Source organism: Cervus canadensis, chromosome X (genome assembly GCF_019320065.1).
Source record: "Cervus canadensis isolate Bull #8, Minnesota chromosome X, ASM1932006v1, whole genome shotgun sequence".
NCBI classification, from domain to species: domain Eukaryota; kingdom Metazoa; phylum Chordata; class Mammalia; order Artiodactyla; family Cervidae; genus Cervus; species Cervus canadensis.
This window is the reverse complement of record NC_057419.1, coordinates 23,154,899-23,175,481: the sequence shown is the minus strand read 5'-3', so window position 1 is coordinate 23,175,481 and position 20,583 is coordinate 23,154,899. Positions and strand designations below refer to the sequence as shown.

The 20,583-nt window shown below is 42.7% G+C and overlaps 1 protein-coding gene across 8 annotated transcripts in view; it reads left to right on the top strand.

Moving 5' to 3' along the window:
- MAP7D2 (MAP7 domain containing 2) overlaps positions 1-19,550 on the top strand; it is a 96,978-nt gene extending 77,428 nt beyond the window's left edge. For 7 of the 8 annotated variants that reach the window (XM_043460000.1, XM_043460008.1, XM_043460001.1 and 4 more), the window contains 6 exons: positions 4,376-4,598; positions 5,338-5,442; positions 9,558-9,614; positions 10,066-10,144; positions 13,574-13,760; positions 15,887-16,158. In XM_043460000.1, the coding sequence (XP_043315935.1) occupies positions 4,376-4,598; positions 5,338-5,442; positions 9,558-9,614; positions 10,066-10,144; positions 13,574-13,760; positions 15,887-16,136 (901 nt within the window). In that variant the 3' untranslated portion in view covers positions 16,137-16,158. Of the gene's footprint in view, positions 1-4,375; positions 4,599-5,337; positions 5,443-9,557; positions 9,615-10,065; positions 10,145-13,573; positions 13,761-15,886; positions 16,159-17,868 lie in introns of those variants that run through there. The other variant, XM_043460007.1, reaches the window with a different exon arrangement.
- The last annotated feature ends 1,033 nt before the right edge of the window (positions 19,551-20,583 follow it).

Below are 20,583 nucleotides of genomic sequence, written 5' to 3'. Positions count from 1 at the left end.
CCCCAACGCCTCTTCTCAAATAAGTGACACTGTCCTGTTCCTGTCCTTCAACAATCCAGTGACTCCTCTGTCCACAGGTGCCGTCCAAACCCATCAATGGACCTTCATGGCCGGCCATGACCTGGACCCCACTCACTCCTCCACTCCGTGGAGCACACGGCTCCACGCCTCCACATCTGCTTTCACTCTGCCTTCTGCAGCCTCGGGCTCCTTCTCACCAGACATATTTTCTGTTCTCCATCAGGTCAAGCCTTGCTCCACCTCTGCACCCTTTCCAGCCCTGTCCCTGGGAGACAGCAGATCTCTCCTACTCTTCAGCCCCCCAGCCGAGCTGCTCACCTGGTCACATAGCCTCCTCCATTAGTCCACAGGAACGCTTCCCACACCAAGCACCTTAAAAGGCTGGGATGCAGTTTTTGGCTTACTGGTGCTGGTTCTCAGTAAACGAACAGGGAAGGTAGAGAGGAGAAAGACACACACAGCTGAGAAGCCAGGGCGGTTATGGGTTGAGAAGGCTGTGCTTGTGTGGTGGAGCCGGAGGAATGAGGACGACTTAAGCAGAAATGGGCCGATTCATAGTCGATGCTAAGGTTTGACTCTAAGGACTTAGGGGGCAGATGGCAGATGACACCCAATGACAGATGAAGGATAGAAGGAATTGATTTTAGGGGATAAAAATAATCCATTTGATTTCAGATAAACCGAGTTTAAGGTGCCTGCAAAATATCCAGGTGATTAAAAATGACTTTGAAGCCTAGGGTTTAGGTGAAAATGAGGGCAATACTCTTGACTCAAGACCAATTTTCCCTCCTCTTACCAGAATATGAAGCTTTGCTAGCACCACGTGGGAGTGAGAAAGTACAGTACCAGAAAACTAAGGGCTGGAACACAGGGGACAGCTCCTGGATTAAGATCATCCTCATGCCTGTTTTGTGCTTAGAGTCAGTAGTCGAAGCCACAGAAATGTAGTTGCCAGATGAGAGAATATAGAGAAAATTAAAGATACTTGCGCCAAACTGTGGAAACCCAATCATTGTCACAAACTGGTGAGGGAGACGCCATACAAGTTAGGGATGAGTCTGCTCAGAGCAGAAGGACTGACAGGGTATCCAGACAGCTGGGCCTGGGAGGAGAACACACGCTGGTCCAGTCCCTGTTAGCAGTGACTGTAGGGCTCTGCTGGGAGCATCAGAACAGGCACAGCCCCGGGGCTCATGAATGGCCCAAGGTGTACATCAGGATTCTTGACGTTGTGCCAAGAAAGTGGGAAGGCAGTGCCAGAAACTAGGAGCAAAGAAATCTCACTGGGATACCAAAACAAGTCATGTTAAGAAGTTAAAATAGCTGCTGAGGGCCCAAGTGGATAAGTTAGACAGCCCCTGCCAGCAGGGTCACACGGCCAGGCTGCAGCTCTGTGTCCGTGCAAGAGTCAGCTGGGTCAGTGATGCCAGCAGAGGTCCTGGCACCTAGCAGCCCTGGCAGCTTGTCGGCTGAGCCTCTGGGTGGTGGGCTGTTGGGGTCAGAGCTGGAGAAATGGAGCAGGGTGGAGACATGAGTAGCTTGACAGAGGTGAGAGGGTGGAGGCCATGAATGTCAGTGGAAGGCAAGGGAGAGGTCACCGAGGAGAGTTGTTCAGGAGACCCGAGTGTTTTGCAGACTGTGGGAAGGTCGGTGTGGAAGGAGGAAACAGTGAAAGGAAGAGAGGGAGACAGTGGAAGGTGTTTAGGTGCAGGAAGATGTGGAATTAACAACACAAGTGGTGGCATGTGTAATCCTTTGCATCTAAGCAGAAAAAAAGGACATTATCTGAGCAGGAATGCCATAGAGGAATGAAGTTCAAGGAAACTCAGATTAGGTGGCACCAGTCTTCTCTATAAAGTGGTTGATGATGCCATCAAGTAAGATCAAATAAGGAGTATGTGGAAGACTGATCCCCTAGGATCTGGGAGCTGAGGATGAGTGGCCGGTGTGATGGCTGAGGCCCAGGGAGAGACGACGAGTCAGCCTTGTGTGGGCCTTACTGTAACCAGTGTTGACAACCCAGGAGGGTCCAGAGTGGCCCCCATGCCCTCCCACAGATGCTCTGGAGTAGCTGAGCAGCGTGGGGACCCTGAGAGAAGAGGGAGCAGATGCACAGCACTGCCCAGCGCTGGTCAGGAGAGAAGGCGGTGGGTGACAGCTGAGAGCAGATCAAGAAAGGTGAAGGTTAGGGCATTGAAGGTTTAGCTTTTTTAAATGAAAACTTTTAAGCATGTAAGGAAGAGAGAATAGTGAAACCCACATAGTCATCTAGAGATTGAACATGTAGCAAGGATATGGTGCAAATGTGAGAAGGTGGGGCGAGAGGGGGCTGGAGGCTGAGAGATGGGAGTCCTTATACAGAAGACCCTCCCCAGTGGCTGGGGATAAGAGATGCATCCACTGAATGGTGACTGCAATGCAGAGTTTTCTGGTACTTGCTACCTGGTGAGGAAGTGGGGAGGGTTTGGCATGGGTGACAGGAACAAGGATGGGAGAGGGTGACAGAACTACATGTGGGTCTGGTGAACTCTGGAGGAAACCCAGTAATGCTGGCAAGAGTGGCAGGGTGGGGCTGCCTGTAGCAGAGGAGTGCTGGAGAAATGACCACAGCCATGTTCTCTTGAGTCGTTAAACAGGGAGAGAAAGAATGTTTATTCTTGCAGAGGATTTTGAGATTCTTGGTTTCACACAGGAGAAGCCAGTTCTTCCCTACTTTGGGGGAAGCAGAATGTGGTTAAATGGATGGAATTTTAGGGGTTGATGGGCCTTTGGGGAGGAATTTGTGTTCTGAGTGATGAGGAGGATTATGGAGACCTAGGGGCTAAGAGAATGTGTTACTTACTCATGGGTATGCATCCGGCACCTTGGAAGTCATGGTAAAATGGAAGAAACAGCGACTTTTCAGATCCAGAAGATGAAGAGAAGGATTAAGTAGCTTGTGTGTTAATTTATATACAACATATCCTTTGTGTATTAACTTCTCTGAGACAGTCACAACTGGCTCTTTAAAAGAGAGAGAAAAACTGAAATAGTGCTCTGATTAACCTTGGGAGAGATTTTGTTATGGATACATCTGGTTTTTATAATCCTGTGTTGGGCATCCTAGTCTTTCATTGTGGAATCTAAGAACTGGTGAGTTTCTTTCTGAGTAGGCCCCATAATGCTCTTCTCCAAAGTTCTCCAGAATATTTGTTCATAATTTCAGTTGTTCCAGCTTTTAGACACTGCAGCTTTTGTGATTTCTAAAGCCAACCATTAGGATGCAAGGGTGTTCTTTATAAGTCTTGATCTTTTATAGTAACATACCAGCACCCCAGTAAGTCAGTGCTACATGCTTCCAAAGAGAGGTTATTTCTAAAAAACATACAGATTTATAGAAATTATCTTTATTTGGAAGCAGGTATCACTGGTAAGTTGCTATTCCTTTTGTTTTGAATGGGCATCATAAATGTTGAGTGGTTTTCCTAGGAAGGGTCACACAGCAGGTGGCACAGTCAGAATGCAGTCTTGGTCTTGCCCATGTAGTACATTGCCAGTCAGTAATTGACTGCAAAATGAGTATAGTTACCTACAGTTTTTCATAGATGAGGAAAATGACACATGAGCAGGAAGAACGTTAGAAATGTAAAAATAAGCACTTAAGACTAATCAGAATTTTCCCTCACTGCTTAGATCTCTTTATTGTTACATCACCAACCATTCATCTGTGGGTTAAAAATGTCTAAATGCCAGTTAATTTTCATTTAGCAAAGAATAAAAGCTTAATTTTTTTTAAGAATGACAAAATAAATGGAAAATAGATGCTCTAATTTCTGTATTAAATGTCAGGTTTCTGTTGAGCATTTCCTTCCATTTGCTACTCCAGAAGTCACATACTAATTAGAATCAAAGTGAACTTTTTGACCTCCTAGTCACTGTTCTTAATTTGCTGTCTGGCACAGATGTAGCCATTGAAAGATTTCTAGTTTTTTTTCTAGCTTAAGTTGGTTTTAAATATTTATTCTCAGTTTTTAAACAATTGTCATTGAATAAGAATGATGGGGCTGTGATCATTTGTAAATTGACTAGGGAACATCTGTCTCTTCATTACAGGCTTTCACAAATCAATACATTAGTACTCTTGGTATCACAGAATTTGAAGTCAACCCTGGTTAATATTTTTTGGGTAACTGTATGGACTGGAGTGGCTTTCTGGGAAGGATGGGTTATTTTCTTAAGTGGATGGTAATTCACATGCATGTGTCTATGACCGAGTCACGCATACATCATGCTCTACTGTTAGCACAGAGTTCTTGGTGGTTTGTCTTTTGGGCATGTCATCATTATCTTGTAACAATAGTTCTATTCTCAAAAGACTGGAGAGAGAGGAATTGAAAAGAAAGGCAGAGGAAGAAAGACTTCGCCTAGAGGAAGCCCATAAACAGGAAGAGGAAAAGAAGCAGCAAGAGGAGGAAGAGAAAAGGAAGGTGGCAGAGGAGGCAAAGCGGAAGGCCAAGGAGGCGCTGCTGTTGAAAGAAGAGCAAGAAAAGGAAAAACAAGAAAAAGAAAAGCAGGAAAAAGCCATGATTGTAAAGCAGGTACTGTGCAAGTCTTTATATAGACTTCCTTAAGGGCCTTAGTATTAGGTAAAATTAGTTAAATTTGAATGACTTACAATGTTTCCTTGAAGCGTTTTCTTTAACTGAACTAGTTAATAGATTTGAGTTACTTTGGGCAACACAAGTGAAGTGGCAACGTTTGTTATATGTCAGTTTTGGTTCTCCCAAAGGCAGACCCTGGATAAGAATTTGAGTGTCAGTAGTTTATTTGGGAGATGATCCTAGGAAGCTGGTAGGGGAGTGAGAAGAAAGCCAATGTAAGCACGCTGGTGAGTGGGTTACTGTGGGCATCTGGAACTTGTTTGCTGTGGAACTCTAGGAGACTATGGAATATGCCTTAGAATTACCCTTTGGAGGGGTGAGGAAACTAGATTATTTATCTTCCAACTCCTGCCCCTTGTGGTTGAAAGTAACTTCCTGAAACTCCTAACCACATGCATACTTCAGGGTCAGAGACTGCCCTCAGACACAAAAAGACCTTGACCTTGTATACAGAATGTCTGCAGGTGATTTGCATGGTGGACTGAGGTCATATGAGTGAGACCCAACCATGTCTGCTGTGTCATAGGGCAGGCTGTAAAAATTCACATTGAATATTGGAGCAGCACCCACTTTGGGTAGATGATGAGATGGAGGAACAAGTGCAAACCCCAGAGAATTAACTAGTGTTTTCTTAAGCTTAGCAATGCCTATACCTTGGTTTCTATGTTTCTACCAGAAGGAAGCAGCAGAAGCAAAGGCCCAGGAGGCAGCTAAACAAATGCGTCTGAAAAGAGAACAGATCATGCTACAGATGGAGCAGGAGCGGTTGGAGAGGAAGAAGGTGAGGGCTAAGGGATTAGGCATACTTAGGATGAGGAAGGGAGTCTAGTTATGTTCTGCAGTCATTGAGTGCAGTGCTCTTAGAATTGCTATTTAGGTTGAATTCATTGATCATACTATTCAACTCTTCTGTATCTTTATGAGTTTTCTGTCATCTTGTTCTTTCATTTACTGAGAGATGGGTATTGAAAATGTCATCTGTGATTATGGATTTGTGCATTACTCCTTCCAGTTCTATACATTTTTGTTTTCATATATTTTGAAGCTGTACTGTTAGGTGAATTTATACTTCAAGTTATTAAGTTTTCCTGTTGAATTGACCCTTATATCATTATGAAATATTCCTTCTTTATCTCTAGTAATACTTTTTGTCTTAAATTCTACTTTGTCAATCTTTTTATGATTAGCACCTGCATGATGAATTTTTTTACTTTGAACCTACGTGTGTTCTTATAAAATGTTTCCCTTATAAACAGCACTGGAGAAGGCAGTGACAACCCACTGCAGTATTCTTGCCTGGAAAATTCCATGGATGAAAGAGCCTGGTGGGCTACAGTCCTTGGGGTTGCAGAGTCAAACATGACTGGGCACACACATCTATAAATAGCATAGAGTCAGGATTTGTTATTTAAATCAAGTTTGACAGTTTCTGTTTTTTCATTGGTATGTTTAGACCATTTACATTTAATGTAATTATGGGTGAAGTTGGGTTTAAGGTGGTACCCAGTTTGTGGCCTCCTCTCCTGCTCTTCAGCTAGGGTTTCTGTTGGGTGGTCCTCTTGAATGACAGGTAGTGATTTGTGGAATTCTAGCTAAAGAGAGGAAGGAGAAAGATGGGATATAAATGATTGATTCTAGATACTTACTAGTTCACTTCTTAAGCATTTGACCTTGTTCATATGGCAGAGGTATTTATCTGTAAAACCAATGGAAGCACTTTCTATACACATTATCCTGTGCTAAGATTTCTCTTTTATGAGTTCTCTGAGAAATGTGAAATTGCATACAGACCCAGATACTTGCATCTGTTTTTGGTCTTGTAGTCCTCTTTGTTGTTGTTCAGTCACTCAGTCGTGTCTGACTCTGCAACCTCGTGGACTGCAGCATGCCAGGCTTCTCTGTCCTTTACCATCCCAGGCTTCTCTGTCCTTTACCATCTCCTAGAGCTTGAGCAAACTCGTCCATTGAGTTGGTGATGCCATCTAACCATCTCATCCTCTGTCATGCCCTTCTCCTCCTACCTTCAGTCTTTCCTAGCATCAGGGTCTTTTCTAATGAGTAGGCTCTTCTCATCAGGTGGCCAAGATATTGGAGCTGCAGCATCAATCCTTCCAATGGATATTCAGGACTGATTTCCTTTAGGATGGACTGGTTGAATCTCCTTGCAGTCCAAGGGACTCTCAAGAGTCTTCTCCAACACCACAGTTCAAAAGCATCAATTCTTCAGCACTCAGTCTTGTTTATATGGTCCAACTCTCACATCCATACATGACTACTGGAAAAACCATAGCTTTGACTATATGGACCTTTAAAAAAAGTTATGTCTCTACTTTTTTTTTTGTCTCTACTTTTTAATACACTAGATTAGTCATAGGTTTGTCTAGGTTTGTCATAGTTTTCCTTCCAAGGAGCAAGTATCTCTTAATTTCATGGCTGCAGTAACCATCCACAGTGATTTTGGTGCCCAAGAAAATAAAGTCTGTCACTGTTTCCATTGTTTCCCATCTATTTGCCATGAAGTGGTAGGACCTGATGCCATGATCTTAGTTTTTTTTTTTCCCATTTATTTTTATTAGTTGGAGGCTAATTACTTTACAGTATTGTAGTGGTTTTTGCCATACATTGACATGAATCAGCCATGGATTTACATGTGTTCCCCATCCTGAACCCCCTTCCCACCTCCCTCCCCATCCCATCCCTCTGGGTCATCCCAGTGCACCAGCCCCGAGCACTTGTCTCATGCATCCAACCTGGACTGGCAATCTGTTTCACACTTGATAGTATACATGTTTCAATGTTGTTCTCTCAGATCATCCCACCCTTGCCTTCTCCCATAGAGTCCAAAAGTCTGTTCTATACATCTGTGTCTCTTTTTCTGTCTTGCATATAGGGTTATCATTACCATCTTTCTAAATTCCATATATATGCATTAGTATACTGTATTGGTGTTTATCTTTTTAGCTTACTTCACTCTGTATAATGGGCTCCAGTTTTATCCATCTCATTAGAATTGATTCAAATGTATTCTTTTTAATGGCTGAGTAGTATTCCATTGTGTATATGATCTTAGTTTTTTGAATGTTGAGTTTTCAGCCAGCTTTTTCACTATCCTCTTTCACTTTCATCAAGAGGCTCTTCAGTTCCTCTTCACTTTCTGCCATAACGGTATTATCACCTGCATATCTGAGGTTATTGACATTTCTGCTGGCAATCTTGATTCCAGCTTGTGCTTTATTCAGCCTGGCATTTCTCATGATGTACTCTGCATATAAGTTAAGTAAGCAGGGTGACAATATACAGCCTTGAGGTACTCCATTCCCAATTTTGAACCAGCCGGTTTTGTTCCATGTCCAGTTCTGACTGTTGCTTCTTAACCTGCATACAGGTTTCACAGGAGGCAGGTAAGGTGATCTGGTATTCCCATCTCTTTAAGAATTTTCCACAGTTTCTTGTGATCCACAGAGTCAAAGACTTTGGCATAGTCAATAAAGCAGAAGTAGATGTTTTTCTGGAATTCTCTTTTTTCTATGATCCAGCGGATGTTGGCAATTTGATCTCTGGTTCCTCTGCCTTTTCTAAATCCAGCTTGAACATCTGGAAGTTCTCAGTTCACATACTGTTGAAGCCTAGCTTGGAGAATTTTGAGCATTACTTTGCTAGCATGTGAAATGAGTGCAGTTGTGCAGTAGTTTAAACATTCTTTGGTATTGCCCTTCTTTGGGATTGGAATGAAAACTGACCTTTTTCGTTTAGTGGCCACTGAATGAGTATTCCAGTCCTCTGGCCACTGCTGAGTTTTCCAAATTTGCTGGCATATTGAGTGCAGCACATTCATATCATAATCTTTTAGGATTTGAAATAGCTCAGATGAAATTCCATCACCTCCACTAGCTTTGTTCATAATGATGCTTCCAAAGGCCCACTTGACTTTGCATTCCAGGATGTCTGGCACTAGGTGAGTGATCATACCATTGTGGTTATCTGGGTCATTAAGATCTTTTTGTATAGTTCTTCTGTGTATTCTTGCCACCTCTTCTTAATATCTTCTGCTTCTGTTACGTCCATACCATTTCTGTCCTTTATTGTGCCCATCTTTGCATGAAATGTTCCCTTGGTATCTCTAATTTTTTTGAAGAGATCTCTAGTCTTTCCCATTCTATTGTTTTCCCCTATTTCTTTGCATTGATCCCTGATGAAGGCTTGCTTATCTCTCCTTGCTATTCTTTGGAACTCTGCATTCAGGTGGGTTTATCTTTCCTTTTTTCCTTTGCCTTTCACTTCTCTTCTTTTCTCAGCTATATGTAAGGCCTCCTCAGACAACCATTTTTCCTTTTTGCATTTCTTTTTCTCGAGGATGGTTTTGATCACTGCCTCCTGTACAATGTCATGAACCTCCGTCCATAGTTCTCCATATACTCTGTCTATCAGATCTAATCCCTTATATCTATTTGTCACTTCCACTGTATAACCATAAGGGATTTGATTTAGGTTATACCAGAATTGCCTAGTGGTTTTCCCTACTTTCTTCAATTTAAGTCTGAATTTTGTAATAAGGAGTTCATAATCTGAGCCACAGTCAGCTCCCAGTCTTGTTTTTGCTAACTGTATAGAGCTTCTCCATCTTCAATGCAAAGAATGTAATCAATCTGATTTTGGTATTGACTATCTGGTGATGTCCATGTGTAGAGTCATCTCTTGTGTTGTTGGAAGAGGGTGTTTGCACTCTCTTGGCAAAACTCTGTTAGCCTTTGCCCTGCTTCATTTTGTTTTCCAAGGCCAAACTTATTTGTTATTCCAGGTATCTCTTGACTTCCTTCTTTTGCATTCCAGTCCCCTATGATGAAAAGGACATCTTTTTTGGTGTAGTTCTCTTACCTGTTTCTTTTTGATTTCCAGAGAATAGATGAAATTATGAAGAGAACAAGAAAGAGTGATGCGTCTTTGGAAGTGAAGGTAGGCATTCCGAATGCCATTTTCATAATTCATGTACTGAGAAGAACATAATGGTAGAATATATTCAGTGATGTTGTAGGTCTCAGAGAGCATTAGCCAGGAAAAAAATAGGTTCTTCCTGCTTTGTTCCTGGCTAGATTAAGAAGACTGTTGGTGTCTAAAAGGAAAGAGGAGTCTAAGAGAGGAGTTTCTGGGATGGGGTGGTAATAAAAATTTCCTCGGAGAAGTGGAGGTAGGGATGCAGGGAGAAGCACTGTAGTCCACAGATAAAAAAAAGAGAATGGTGGCATATTACTATGGGAAACACAGCTGATTTATAATACACTCAGAAAATTCAAAGAATTACCATGGAACAGACAGATGGCTCAGCATGGTTCCAAATATCCCCTGATGCTTTTCAAAAGCATTTGTCTTGGTACATAAAGCCTACCTTCCCTCTGTGTGTTTTCAGAAAGACGACCCAAAAGTGGAGCTTCAGTCTGCTCTGTGTGTGGAAAATAAGGCAGAACCCGTGGTCCCTAACAAAATAGGTGAGTGTGGGATCTGGTTCTTGGGTTCTTCGTTTCAGAAAGTGAGGGCTCACGGTGTTCCTTGTAGGGAACTAGCACCTATGGGTCTGAAGAGCGTTATCGCTGCCAGGAGCCTGTGTACTTCTCCCCACAACCCCACCCCGGGGGGAGTTCCCATCTCTACAGGTCCACTTGAAAACCAGTAGGTCCCTCAGTTACTCTAATAACCCCAGCACCAGAGCCGGGCCATCTGCTGGCTAGGCTGCTTTCCAGAGGGCTTAATTGCTGGTCACGTTCTGTAAAGAACTGACTCTGTTGTTCTACAGCAGTTTCTCCTGCCTTCGAGACTTCTGGATAGTCCAGCTCTTTTCTGTCATGGATTCTTAAAGCTCCTCAGGTTTCATGGCAGCCAGAGTCAGAAAACATATGTCCATCTCAGAGTCACTCTTCACATTTCTCTTTTGCCTTGTGGCTCAAGAGCCTGGGGACCTGAATAGGATATGACATCAAGTTTCCTGGGTGAGTCATGTTGTTGTTCAGTCACTAAGTTGTGTCCGATGTTGCAACCCCACAGACTGTAACATGCCAAACTCCTCTGTCTTCCACTATCTCCTGGAGTTTGCTCAAATTCATGCCCATTGAGTCAGTGATGATATCTAATGATTTCATCTTCTGCCACCCTTTTCTCCTTTTGCCTTCAAATTTTCCCATCATCAGGGTCCTTTCCAGCGGGTCGGCTCTTCACATCAGGTGGCCAAAGTATTGGAGATTCAGCTTCAGCATCAGTCCTTCCAATGAATATTCAGGGATGATTGATTTCCTTTAGGATTGACAGATTTTACACTCCAAGGAGCTCTCAAGAGTCTTCTCCAGCTTCACAATTCAAAAGCACCAATTCTTTGGCGCTCAGCCGTTTTTATGGTCCAACTCTCACATCAATCCATGACTACTGGAAAAACCACAGCTTTGACTAGATGGACCTTTGTTGGCAAAGTGATGTCTGTTCTTTTTAACATGCTGTCTAGGTTTGTCATAGCTTTCTTTCCAACAAGCAACAAGCAAGAATTTTCCACAGTTTGTTGTGATCCACACAGTCAAAGGCTTTAGCATAGTCAGTGAAGCAGAAGTAGATGTTGTTCTGGCATTCCATTGCTTTCTCCATGATCGAACGAATGTTGGCATTTTGATCTCAGGTTTTTCTGCCTCTTCGAAACTCAGCTTGTACATCTGGAAGTTCTCAGTTCATGTACTGCTGAAGCCTAATTTGAAGGGTTTTGAGCATAATCTTCCGAACATGTGAAACAAATGCAATTGTACAGTAGTTGAACATTCTTTGGCATTGCCCTTCTGTGGGGAATGAAAACTCCCCTTTTCCAATCTTGTGGCCACTGCTGAGTTTTCCAAATTTACTGACATATTGAGTGCAGCACTTTAACAGCATCATCTTTTAGGATTTGAAATAGCTCATTGGAATTACATCACCTCCACTAGCTTTGTTCATAGTAATGTTTCCTAAGGCCCACTTGACTTTACATTCCAGGATGTCCGGCTCTAGATGAGTGACTGCACTATCGTGGTTATCTGGGTCATTAAGACCTTGCTTACATAGTTATTCTGTCTATTCTTGCCACTTCTGAATCTCTTCTGCTTCTGTTAGGTCCTTACTGTTTCTGCCCTTTATCATGCACATCCTTGCATGAAGTATTCCCTTGATATCTCCAGTTTTCTTAAAGATATCTCTAGTTTCTCCCATTCTGTTGTTTTCACTCCTTCTTTGTATTGCTCGTTTAAGAAAACCTTCTTATCTCTCCTTGCTATTCCCTGGAACTCTGCATTCATTTAGGTGTATCTTTCCCTTTCTCCCTTGGCTTTCCTTCTCTTCTTTTCTCAGCTATTTGTAAAGCCTCCTCAGACAACCATTTGACCTTTCTTGTATTACTTTTTTGGGGGGATGGTTTTGGTCACCACCTCCTGTACAATATTATGAACTTCTATCCATAGTTCTCCAGGCACTCTGTCTACCAGATCTAATCCCTTGAATCTATTTGTCACCTCCCCTGTGTAATCATAAGGGATTTGACTTAGGTCAAATACCTAAATGGCCTAGTGGTTTCCCCTACTTTCTTTACTTTGTGCCTGAATTTTATAATAAGGAGCCCATGATCTGAGCCACAGTCAACTTCCGGTCTTGTTTTTGCTGCCTGTATAGAGCTTCTCCATCTTCAGCAGCTGCAAAGAACATAGTCAATCCAATTTCAGTATTGACATCTGGAGATGTCCATGTGTATAGAGTTGGGTTGTTGGAAGAGTGTGTTTGCTATGACCAGCGTGTTCTCATGACAAAACTCTGTTAGCTTTTGCCCTGCTTCATTTTGTACTCTTTAAGACCAAACTTACCTGTTATTCTGGGTATCTCTTGACTTCCTACTTTTGCATCCCCATCCCCTACGATGAAAAGGAAATATTTTTTTGGTGTTAGTCCTAGAATGTATTGTAGATCTTCATAGAACTGGTCAACTTAAGCTTGTTCAGCATCAGTGATTGAAGTATAAACTCAGATTACTGTGATGTTGAATCATTTGCCATGGAAACGAGACTAGCTTATTCTGTCACTTTTGAGATTGCACCCAAGTACTGCATTTAGGACTGCATTGTTGACTGTGAGCACTCTTTCATTTCTTCTAAGGAATTCTTGCCCACAGTAAATTAATTAATTCATTAATTTAATGAATTAAATTTGCCATTCCCGTCCATTTAGTTCCCTGATTCCTAAGATGTTGATGTTCAGTCTTGCCATCTCCTGCTTGAGCACATCCGATTTACCTTGATTCATGGACCTAACATTCCAGGTTCCTATGTGATATTGTTCTTTAAAGCATCAGACTTAACTTGCACCACCAGACATATCCACAACTGAGCATTGTTCCTGCTTTGGCCCAGTTGCTCCATTCTTTCTGGAGCTGTTAGTAATTGCCCTCCACTCTTCCCCAGTAGCATATTGGACACCTTCTGACCTGAGGGACTCATCTTCTGGTGTCATATCTTTTTGCCTTTTCATACTGTCCATGTGGTTCTCAAGGCAGAATACTGGAGTGAGTTGCCATTTCCTCCTTCAGTGGACCATGTTTTGTCAGAACTCCCCACTATGATCTGTCCGTCTTGAGTGGCCCTGCATGGCATAGCTCATGGCTTCATTGAGTTACACAAGCCCCTTCACCACAACAGAGCTGTGATCCATGAAGTGGGGAGAGTGGGCCATGAGCCCTGCACAAACACAGATGATGTCATTTGTCTTCTCTTCCTGGTATGAAGGTGACTGCCTGGAATTCTTTTTACAAAACATGTTGTGTCATTGGTAAAGCAGAGGATTAATTGCCTACACAGATATTCCCCATGTTATTTCATTGGTATATTTTATGACTGATGGAATGACTTTGTGTTCTCTATCAGAAATCAGTGTATTGAATACCTGCCAGGAAGTAAATGTTGTGGAACATGCTGCCCCAGAAACTTTCCCTCAAGATGTTTTCACTGATGAACTTAAACCAGTTGAGGGACTTGTTCATCTGGATGCCCTTGATGGGAAATCAAACAGTCTGGATGATTCAACTGAAGAAGTTCAGTCTATGGATATGAGGTAACTACATTGCTTTTGCATTTGAGCCTCATCTCTTCCCCAGATACCTCCACCATCCCTTAGTTAATTTCTTCATCTTTTCCACCCCCAAATCTTTGTACACACCTAAAATAGATGCAGTTGCTATTCAGGAAAGCTAACCATGGTATAAGTAATATCCGTATTTTGGGTTGAGTTCCCTAGAAGCAGAACCCGGAACAGGGATTCTGGGGCATGGATTTTAGCAGAGGAGAGCTCTCAGGAGAAGGGAGTGGGAGGGAAGCAGGATTGGGCAGGGGAAGTCACTAAGCAAGGATGCAGTCTCAGCTGGTCTCATGGAGCTCTGCAGGATGGTCTTCCACCAGAGAGGGCTCTGACTGTGATAAAGATGGGGCCTTCATGGCACTGTGTTCATCAGCTGTTGACTGTGGAGAATCTGGGGTGGGGACGCATCCATCAGTCAAGGCAGTTGTCCAGAGGAAGCATGTCAGCTGTGAGTTCATAGCAGCTGGAGGATGGGCACAACCACAGGTAAAGGGGATCTGGGTGGGGCACCAAAAGGGCCCACCCACTGTGTCCAGTGTCTCATGTTTAAATAGACTTGTCATTGGAGACTTGATAAAGGAACTGATTTGCTTTCAGATCCTAACAACTTAAGGAATTCTTAACTGGTGTGTTTTGGATAATATCACCTGGCAAATTATTCCCCAACAAAAGGAACGCTCAGTCAGCCTGGGCTTGGGCCAGAGACTGGAGTAGGGGTCTTCTCTGTGTTCAGGAGGGAATGCCAGGATTTTGCACAAGCTCTGCCATAGCTCCAGCCTGCTGCAGCTTACCCTTCTCTCCTTCCTGTGAATTCTCAGCCTCGGTCTAGGGTGAGGGGTTGGGGAGCAGGGCCTTTCCCAGGGCACACTGATTGTAAATATCACAGCTGGCCTCAAGCCACATAATGTGAAAGCACAGAGCCCAGCTGCCCTGTCCCCAGTAGAGCGAGTCCTGAGCAGTCTGATAACAGGACCTCCTCAGCCCTTGCCACCACCTGCCACTGTCTGGGGAGACTTCCCCTGATTGGTGCCACTCTGTCCCCTCCAGTAGGTGGGAACTGCTGAGGCATCGTAAAGGATAACACAATACCTACCCACCCACCCACCCCATGCCACGTTGAGGCAGTTGTGCTTATTTTTTCTCCCTCTGGGTGAGGGAACTGGACGAGACCTGGAACTGGCCAGGTTTCAAGGAAATGAAGGTGTTTTGTGTGTGTGCTGCATTCTTACTGTGTCTACCTCTGTATTTGGAGAAGGGTGACTCCTGGGGGCAGCGCCCAAGCTTATGGCACCATTCTGTCCTCCCCATGCTCTGACCAGCTGATAAAATCCCGGGAATGGACATGGTCATGGTGGAAATGGGGCAGGCATTCCCAGTAATGAAACAGTTTGCCCAGGCTTCAGCCACCGGAAGTGGTGTTAGGTCAGCTGCTTCGCTTTAACTATATTCAGTGTGAGGGAGACAGATCATCTGAGCTTCTGCAGTTCAGCTAGTTTTTCTAGATTCTTCTCCCAGCTCTTACGGAGGAGGAAAAAAAAAAAAAACAAAACAGACAAACCTGACAGCAGCCCTACTCTGGCTGTTCAGAAAGACCCCTGGTGAGGGGGCTTCACATCCCAGCCCAGTGCTCATCTGAGCTAGGCCTATGGTTGACACACCATGTAACTTCTCTGAACTGTCATGGCATCTTCGTGTGTGTCAGTTATCGTATACTAATGTATTACAGTGAGCATATAATGAGGCCCAAGGTCTTGTGGATGTCCAGTCTTCCACCATCTTGGGCCTAATCAGTTCTAACCAGTTTTTGTCGTATCCTCAAGGGTTATGTCATTCTTTTAAAGCTTGTGCGCTGCCCCTTCCCTCCTGTCTCAAATCCACTTCCCTGTTCTCATTCCTGGGGGCTTCATTTCTGTCAGTGTCTCAGACTTGAACTAACCTGTATCTTTTATAATGCGTTACACACAAACTCTGGCTCTAAATCCGTCTTCTCTAGGAAAGAAGAGTAGTATAACAAAATATGACAAGTAGAATTAATAGTTTTGTCTGTCTGTCTCTCTATCTCTCCATCTCTCTCTCCTTCCCTCTCTCCCTCTGCCCTCCAGTCCTGTTTCAAAAGAAGAGCTTATCTCTATCCCAGAATTTTCACCAGTGAGTGAAATGATTCCTGGGGTATCTCTGGACCAAAATGGAACTGGTAATGCCCGAGCACTTCAAGATCTCTTAGATTTCACTGGCCCCCCCATTTTCCCCAAGAGATCCAGTGAAAATCTCAGCCTGGATGACTGTAACAAAAACCTGATCGAAGGATTTAACAGTCCTGGCCAAGAAAATACTCTGAACACCTTCTGTTGACAAATACAACATCTCTTTAATGAAAGGTACAGTCTTTTGATGACAGTCTAAATCTGTAACTCTTCAACCTGGGTTTTTGAAGATAAGATAAACATCACTCAGCCTCCTGGATGGTCAATTTTATTTAAAAAGCACAAATATAAATGTGAATTCATGGTATATATTGCAGCACACACAAGAATTGAGATGGATTTCAAATGAATCCTTCAGACAAGAGCCTTCATCACCACACCCCTTGTGCTCACCCCTGCTGTTTGGGGCAGTGTGTGTAGAGGCACTGGCTAAAAGTTTGACCAGCCATCTGTCTCAAGTAGCAACTTTTTAGAGACAAAAGAATTCCCCCCGCCAGTTTTATTCAGTGATATCCTACATTCTATCTAGAATCACTCATATGCATTGGTGAGTGTTGGGCCAAGTGATTTGCTGTTGTGTTGACTTCTTCTGGATTCTTTCAAAGCAAACATCTGTTCTTGGATCATAGCTGAGGCAAGGGGGGAAGAACTGAAGTTTGTGCCCTGAAGCTTTTGTTCCCTTCCTTTGGCCCTTTTTTCTTGCCAAAGTGTTTCTAGAAGCTTCTTCTTTGAGTAAGTTACATTTATGGGTTATAAGCACTCTGAATTTGTGTGTAGTTATAATCACCTCCTGTTGGCTTTACTTCAGATTTGGGGGCTTAGTTTTGAATGATGAAAGCAGAATCTATCATCAGATCCTTTCATAACTAATTGCTGCTCCCATTTTAGACTGTTACAAAAATTTTCTATTCTCAACAAGTCACCTTGTTTTATGATATTCCACTCCTATAACAGTGCTTTGATAACTGATGTGACTTAGTCCAACCTTTCTATTTCTCAAACAAGGAAACAGGTTGGGGAGGCCACGTGACTGGGGTCACCGTGTCTCAAATGCTTATTTCTACATGACCTCAGCTACTGACTACAGACAGTGCATTTTAGAGTTTGGTTCTCTTGGCTCTTGGGGAAGCAGTTGTGGTCCTTTTCACATATGAGAGGGAATGCGTGACAGGTAGTTTTTAAAATAAACCATATCCCTGGTTGGAAGAGTAGCTACTTTTCTTGGACACTTTAAAAAATTCACCTGAGTGTTTTATTTCCCTGACAGTTACATGGATTAATATTTAGTGAGAGGTTTCTTTTGTTGTTAGCGTACATGGTACCCTTTGGTTCACCTACCTCAGTATCAAATAAAGACCAGAAAATCCACAAAACCTAGAAGAGTGTTCATGGCTCCTCAAATCTATTTCCTACCTCTCTAACTAAAAAAAGTCCAAAATCCCTGTCCAAAAAAAAATCTTGGCTAAATAATTTATTTACATTCCTTGTATATTTTCATTTATCATATAGTCTAGTTAGCAAATTCTTCTCAGCCAGAGGTGGCACCACCCCCACTGTAAATGTGTTGGAGCGGGTTGTTGTCACAATGGCTGGAGGCAGCACTGGCATTTGGAAAGCAAAACTTGTGACATTAAACATCCTGCAGGTTTTAGGATAGTCCCACATGAAGAAAATTTGGTCCCACTCCCCAAAGAATAGTCCTACACAAAATGCTGCAGCACTTCCATTGAGAGGTACTATAAGTCAAGGAAATGTAGTTACTAAGAAGGTAGAAAGTCCCACACTGCATGACCATTTTAGTGACAGAGAATAGATGCTACAAATTGCAAAATATTGTCTCTCCATTGGTTTCACCTGGTTTTGGTTTTGAATTGACACAGGTGGTGTTTGGAGAACCCGTGAAGCTGCTGGTAGTCAAATCTGAGCTGCCGGCCCTCTGAAGAAACCTCAGTCGTCTTTAACTGCTGGATTCTAAACTATTAAATTGAAATGTAACTGCATTCCTAATTAGTATGTCAAACGCTGGCCACTCTCGGTAGAAGCTTGAGACAGTGGCCTTTTCGGGCTTTAGCAGAGTTCCATGTTACGGTTCTATTTATGATCTTTAGCTGCTGATAAAGCGCTTCCTGTACTCCTCTATTATCATAGTGATCTTCTGAATAACCCGTGTGATTTTGACTTGAAAAATCACCTTATAACCATTCTTATCGCCAAACTTGAAGCATATAAACATTTAGATGTCTTTTCTGGTAAATATTCTAGACATTTACCCAGACTCTATTTAAACATATATTGAACTTGGGCTGCATATCTCCCTGGCTCTGTAGAAGGAGAACAAATTCTGGAGGGTTTCCCTCATCTCTGAGGTTTCTTTGCTGGAAGTTTCTATCAAGAAGCCACATTTAATATTATTAAGCTTAGCCTCCTGCAAAATGTGTTGCTTCTCATTGCTCCTTGGGCGGCCAGCAGAGTGAGTCTGGCTGAGTTAAGGAAGCCATTGAACAGCATGGAAGACTGTCTGCTCTCTTAGGCATATTCCTCCAGACTTGGGCACCTGAATCTTGCAAGGACCTTTTCATGTTGCACCTTTAAATCCTTCAAGCTATAGTCACTCCAGACCTTCAGGTGGCTTCTGGATTGAATGATTTGTGCATCTCCTGCACAGGTGGTTGCTTTTCATGTTGCTGTTTTCTTCTTGGCTCTTGGGCCTTTTGTTTATTTGTTCATCTCTAATAAAACCAGGCACAAATGAAAAGCATAGTGCTCTGAGACAAGGGGCCCTGCACTGCCTCCAAAATGGCACTATAACAGACTTGAACATAAAAACATCTGGACAGGGGAAAATGACGGTAGAATGTATGTATACTCCACACGTTTTTTGCCATATAATAGTATGTTTTCTATTGGAGAAGGAAATGGCAACCCACTCTAGTATTCTTGCCTGGAGAATCCCAGGGACAGAGGAGCCTGGTGGGCTGCCATCTATGGGGTCGCACAGAGTCAGACACGACTGAAGCGACTTAGCAGCAACAGCAGCAGCAGTACGTTTTCTTCATTTCTTGTGGTGAAATGTGACTTTCAGATTAAAGTAACCTTTTCTTCTTTGAAAACTTTTTTTTATCTTGTACAATAAAGAGTTTGGAAAGACCCATAATTCTGACTGAAGTTTGCAACCAGAATGTACAAAGAAGTCTCAGTAGTAATCTTGTTCATGTGCTCTTAAAACCAGCTACAGTGTAAGACTATTAGTTACGGAAATGGTGTATGTTTGTGTATGGTGTATATACTAAATAAAATACATGCCTCCAATAATACAGTGCCATGGATCTTGATGACTATCTGGGGAAAATCCCTTTTATGACAAGCACACAGAAAATGGTAGCATGGTCTGACTTTCAAAAAATGTCTCACCATCTTTTTTACAGCCCTGTTTTGCTAAATGTCTGTTTTCTTGCAGTCTGTTATACCTCACAGCACCATTGTGATTGTGGTGATGCCTCATTTGCATGACGTGTACATTGTGTTTACTGTGAAATACATTTTCATTAAAGAGTCTTGATGCTGTGTAGTGCTTTGTTTGTTTCTATAGGCTCAATGAAAAAAATGTGCTGAAACCAAACCAGATACCAGGTTTCTAAAATCTTATTGGAAAAAAATGTAAAATCCCGTGTGGGTGTCCTTTCCCTATATAACTCATGGAAATTCCTCTATTACCAGTTCCAACTGAAGCCAACTGTGGAAATAAGCTTCAGTGATGAGCTGTCCCAAGACATGAGGAACTTGTAAGTATAGTAAAGTTGCTCTACTTTCATACCAGTGATGTGAGGGATTTCTAGCTGGCGAAGATGCAATTAACCTTAGTGTAATCTCCAAAAACATTCCACAGAGCAATCTGGCATTTAAACAAAATTATAATGGAAATGATGACCCCTGTTTTCCAGTAAGCTGAAACCCCAACTTTTTTGCATCTAAATCATGACTTGTTTACAGCCTGGAAGGCAGTTCCAACCAAGACTAGGAGCCGAGAGGCCAGGACTGAAATAGGGATGTCGGATCTTTGTGGTAACTTCTGGGGCTGCCATCTCTGAAGTTGAGGACTCAGTCAGTGAAGCTCTCCTTGGTTCTGATGACAAAGCCTCTAGTGAGGGTACAGGAGTGGACATCCTAATTTTTTCCATGTGCTGGCCTTGGACTGTGGCATTATAATGTAGCTTCTGTCATCATGAGCTCTGACCAGAGGGTTGTAGTGGTGGCTAGTCATTCCTAAGAGCAATTTCTGTTTTGTGACATTCTAAATCTTTCTTAGTAACTACAGGTTTTCTCTTAGTCAAATTCTTTCATAATTTTTTTTTATTTGGAAAGCAAATGTAAAGAAATAACTTGTTTCTAGAGTTATACCCACTGCAGTGGGGCACAACACTGATTGACATCCATCCCCACTCTTTAGTGTTACTCAGGAAGCACAGTTATGTAAGAAAATGCAGCAAGAACTCTTAGGAACATTAGAAAAGAGAAGCCTTTACAGGTAGTCTTTTTGCGGGGAGCCCAAGAGAAATAACTAGGAAACTCAGGATAGTTGCACAGGGGAGCTGACC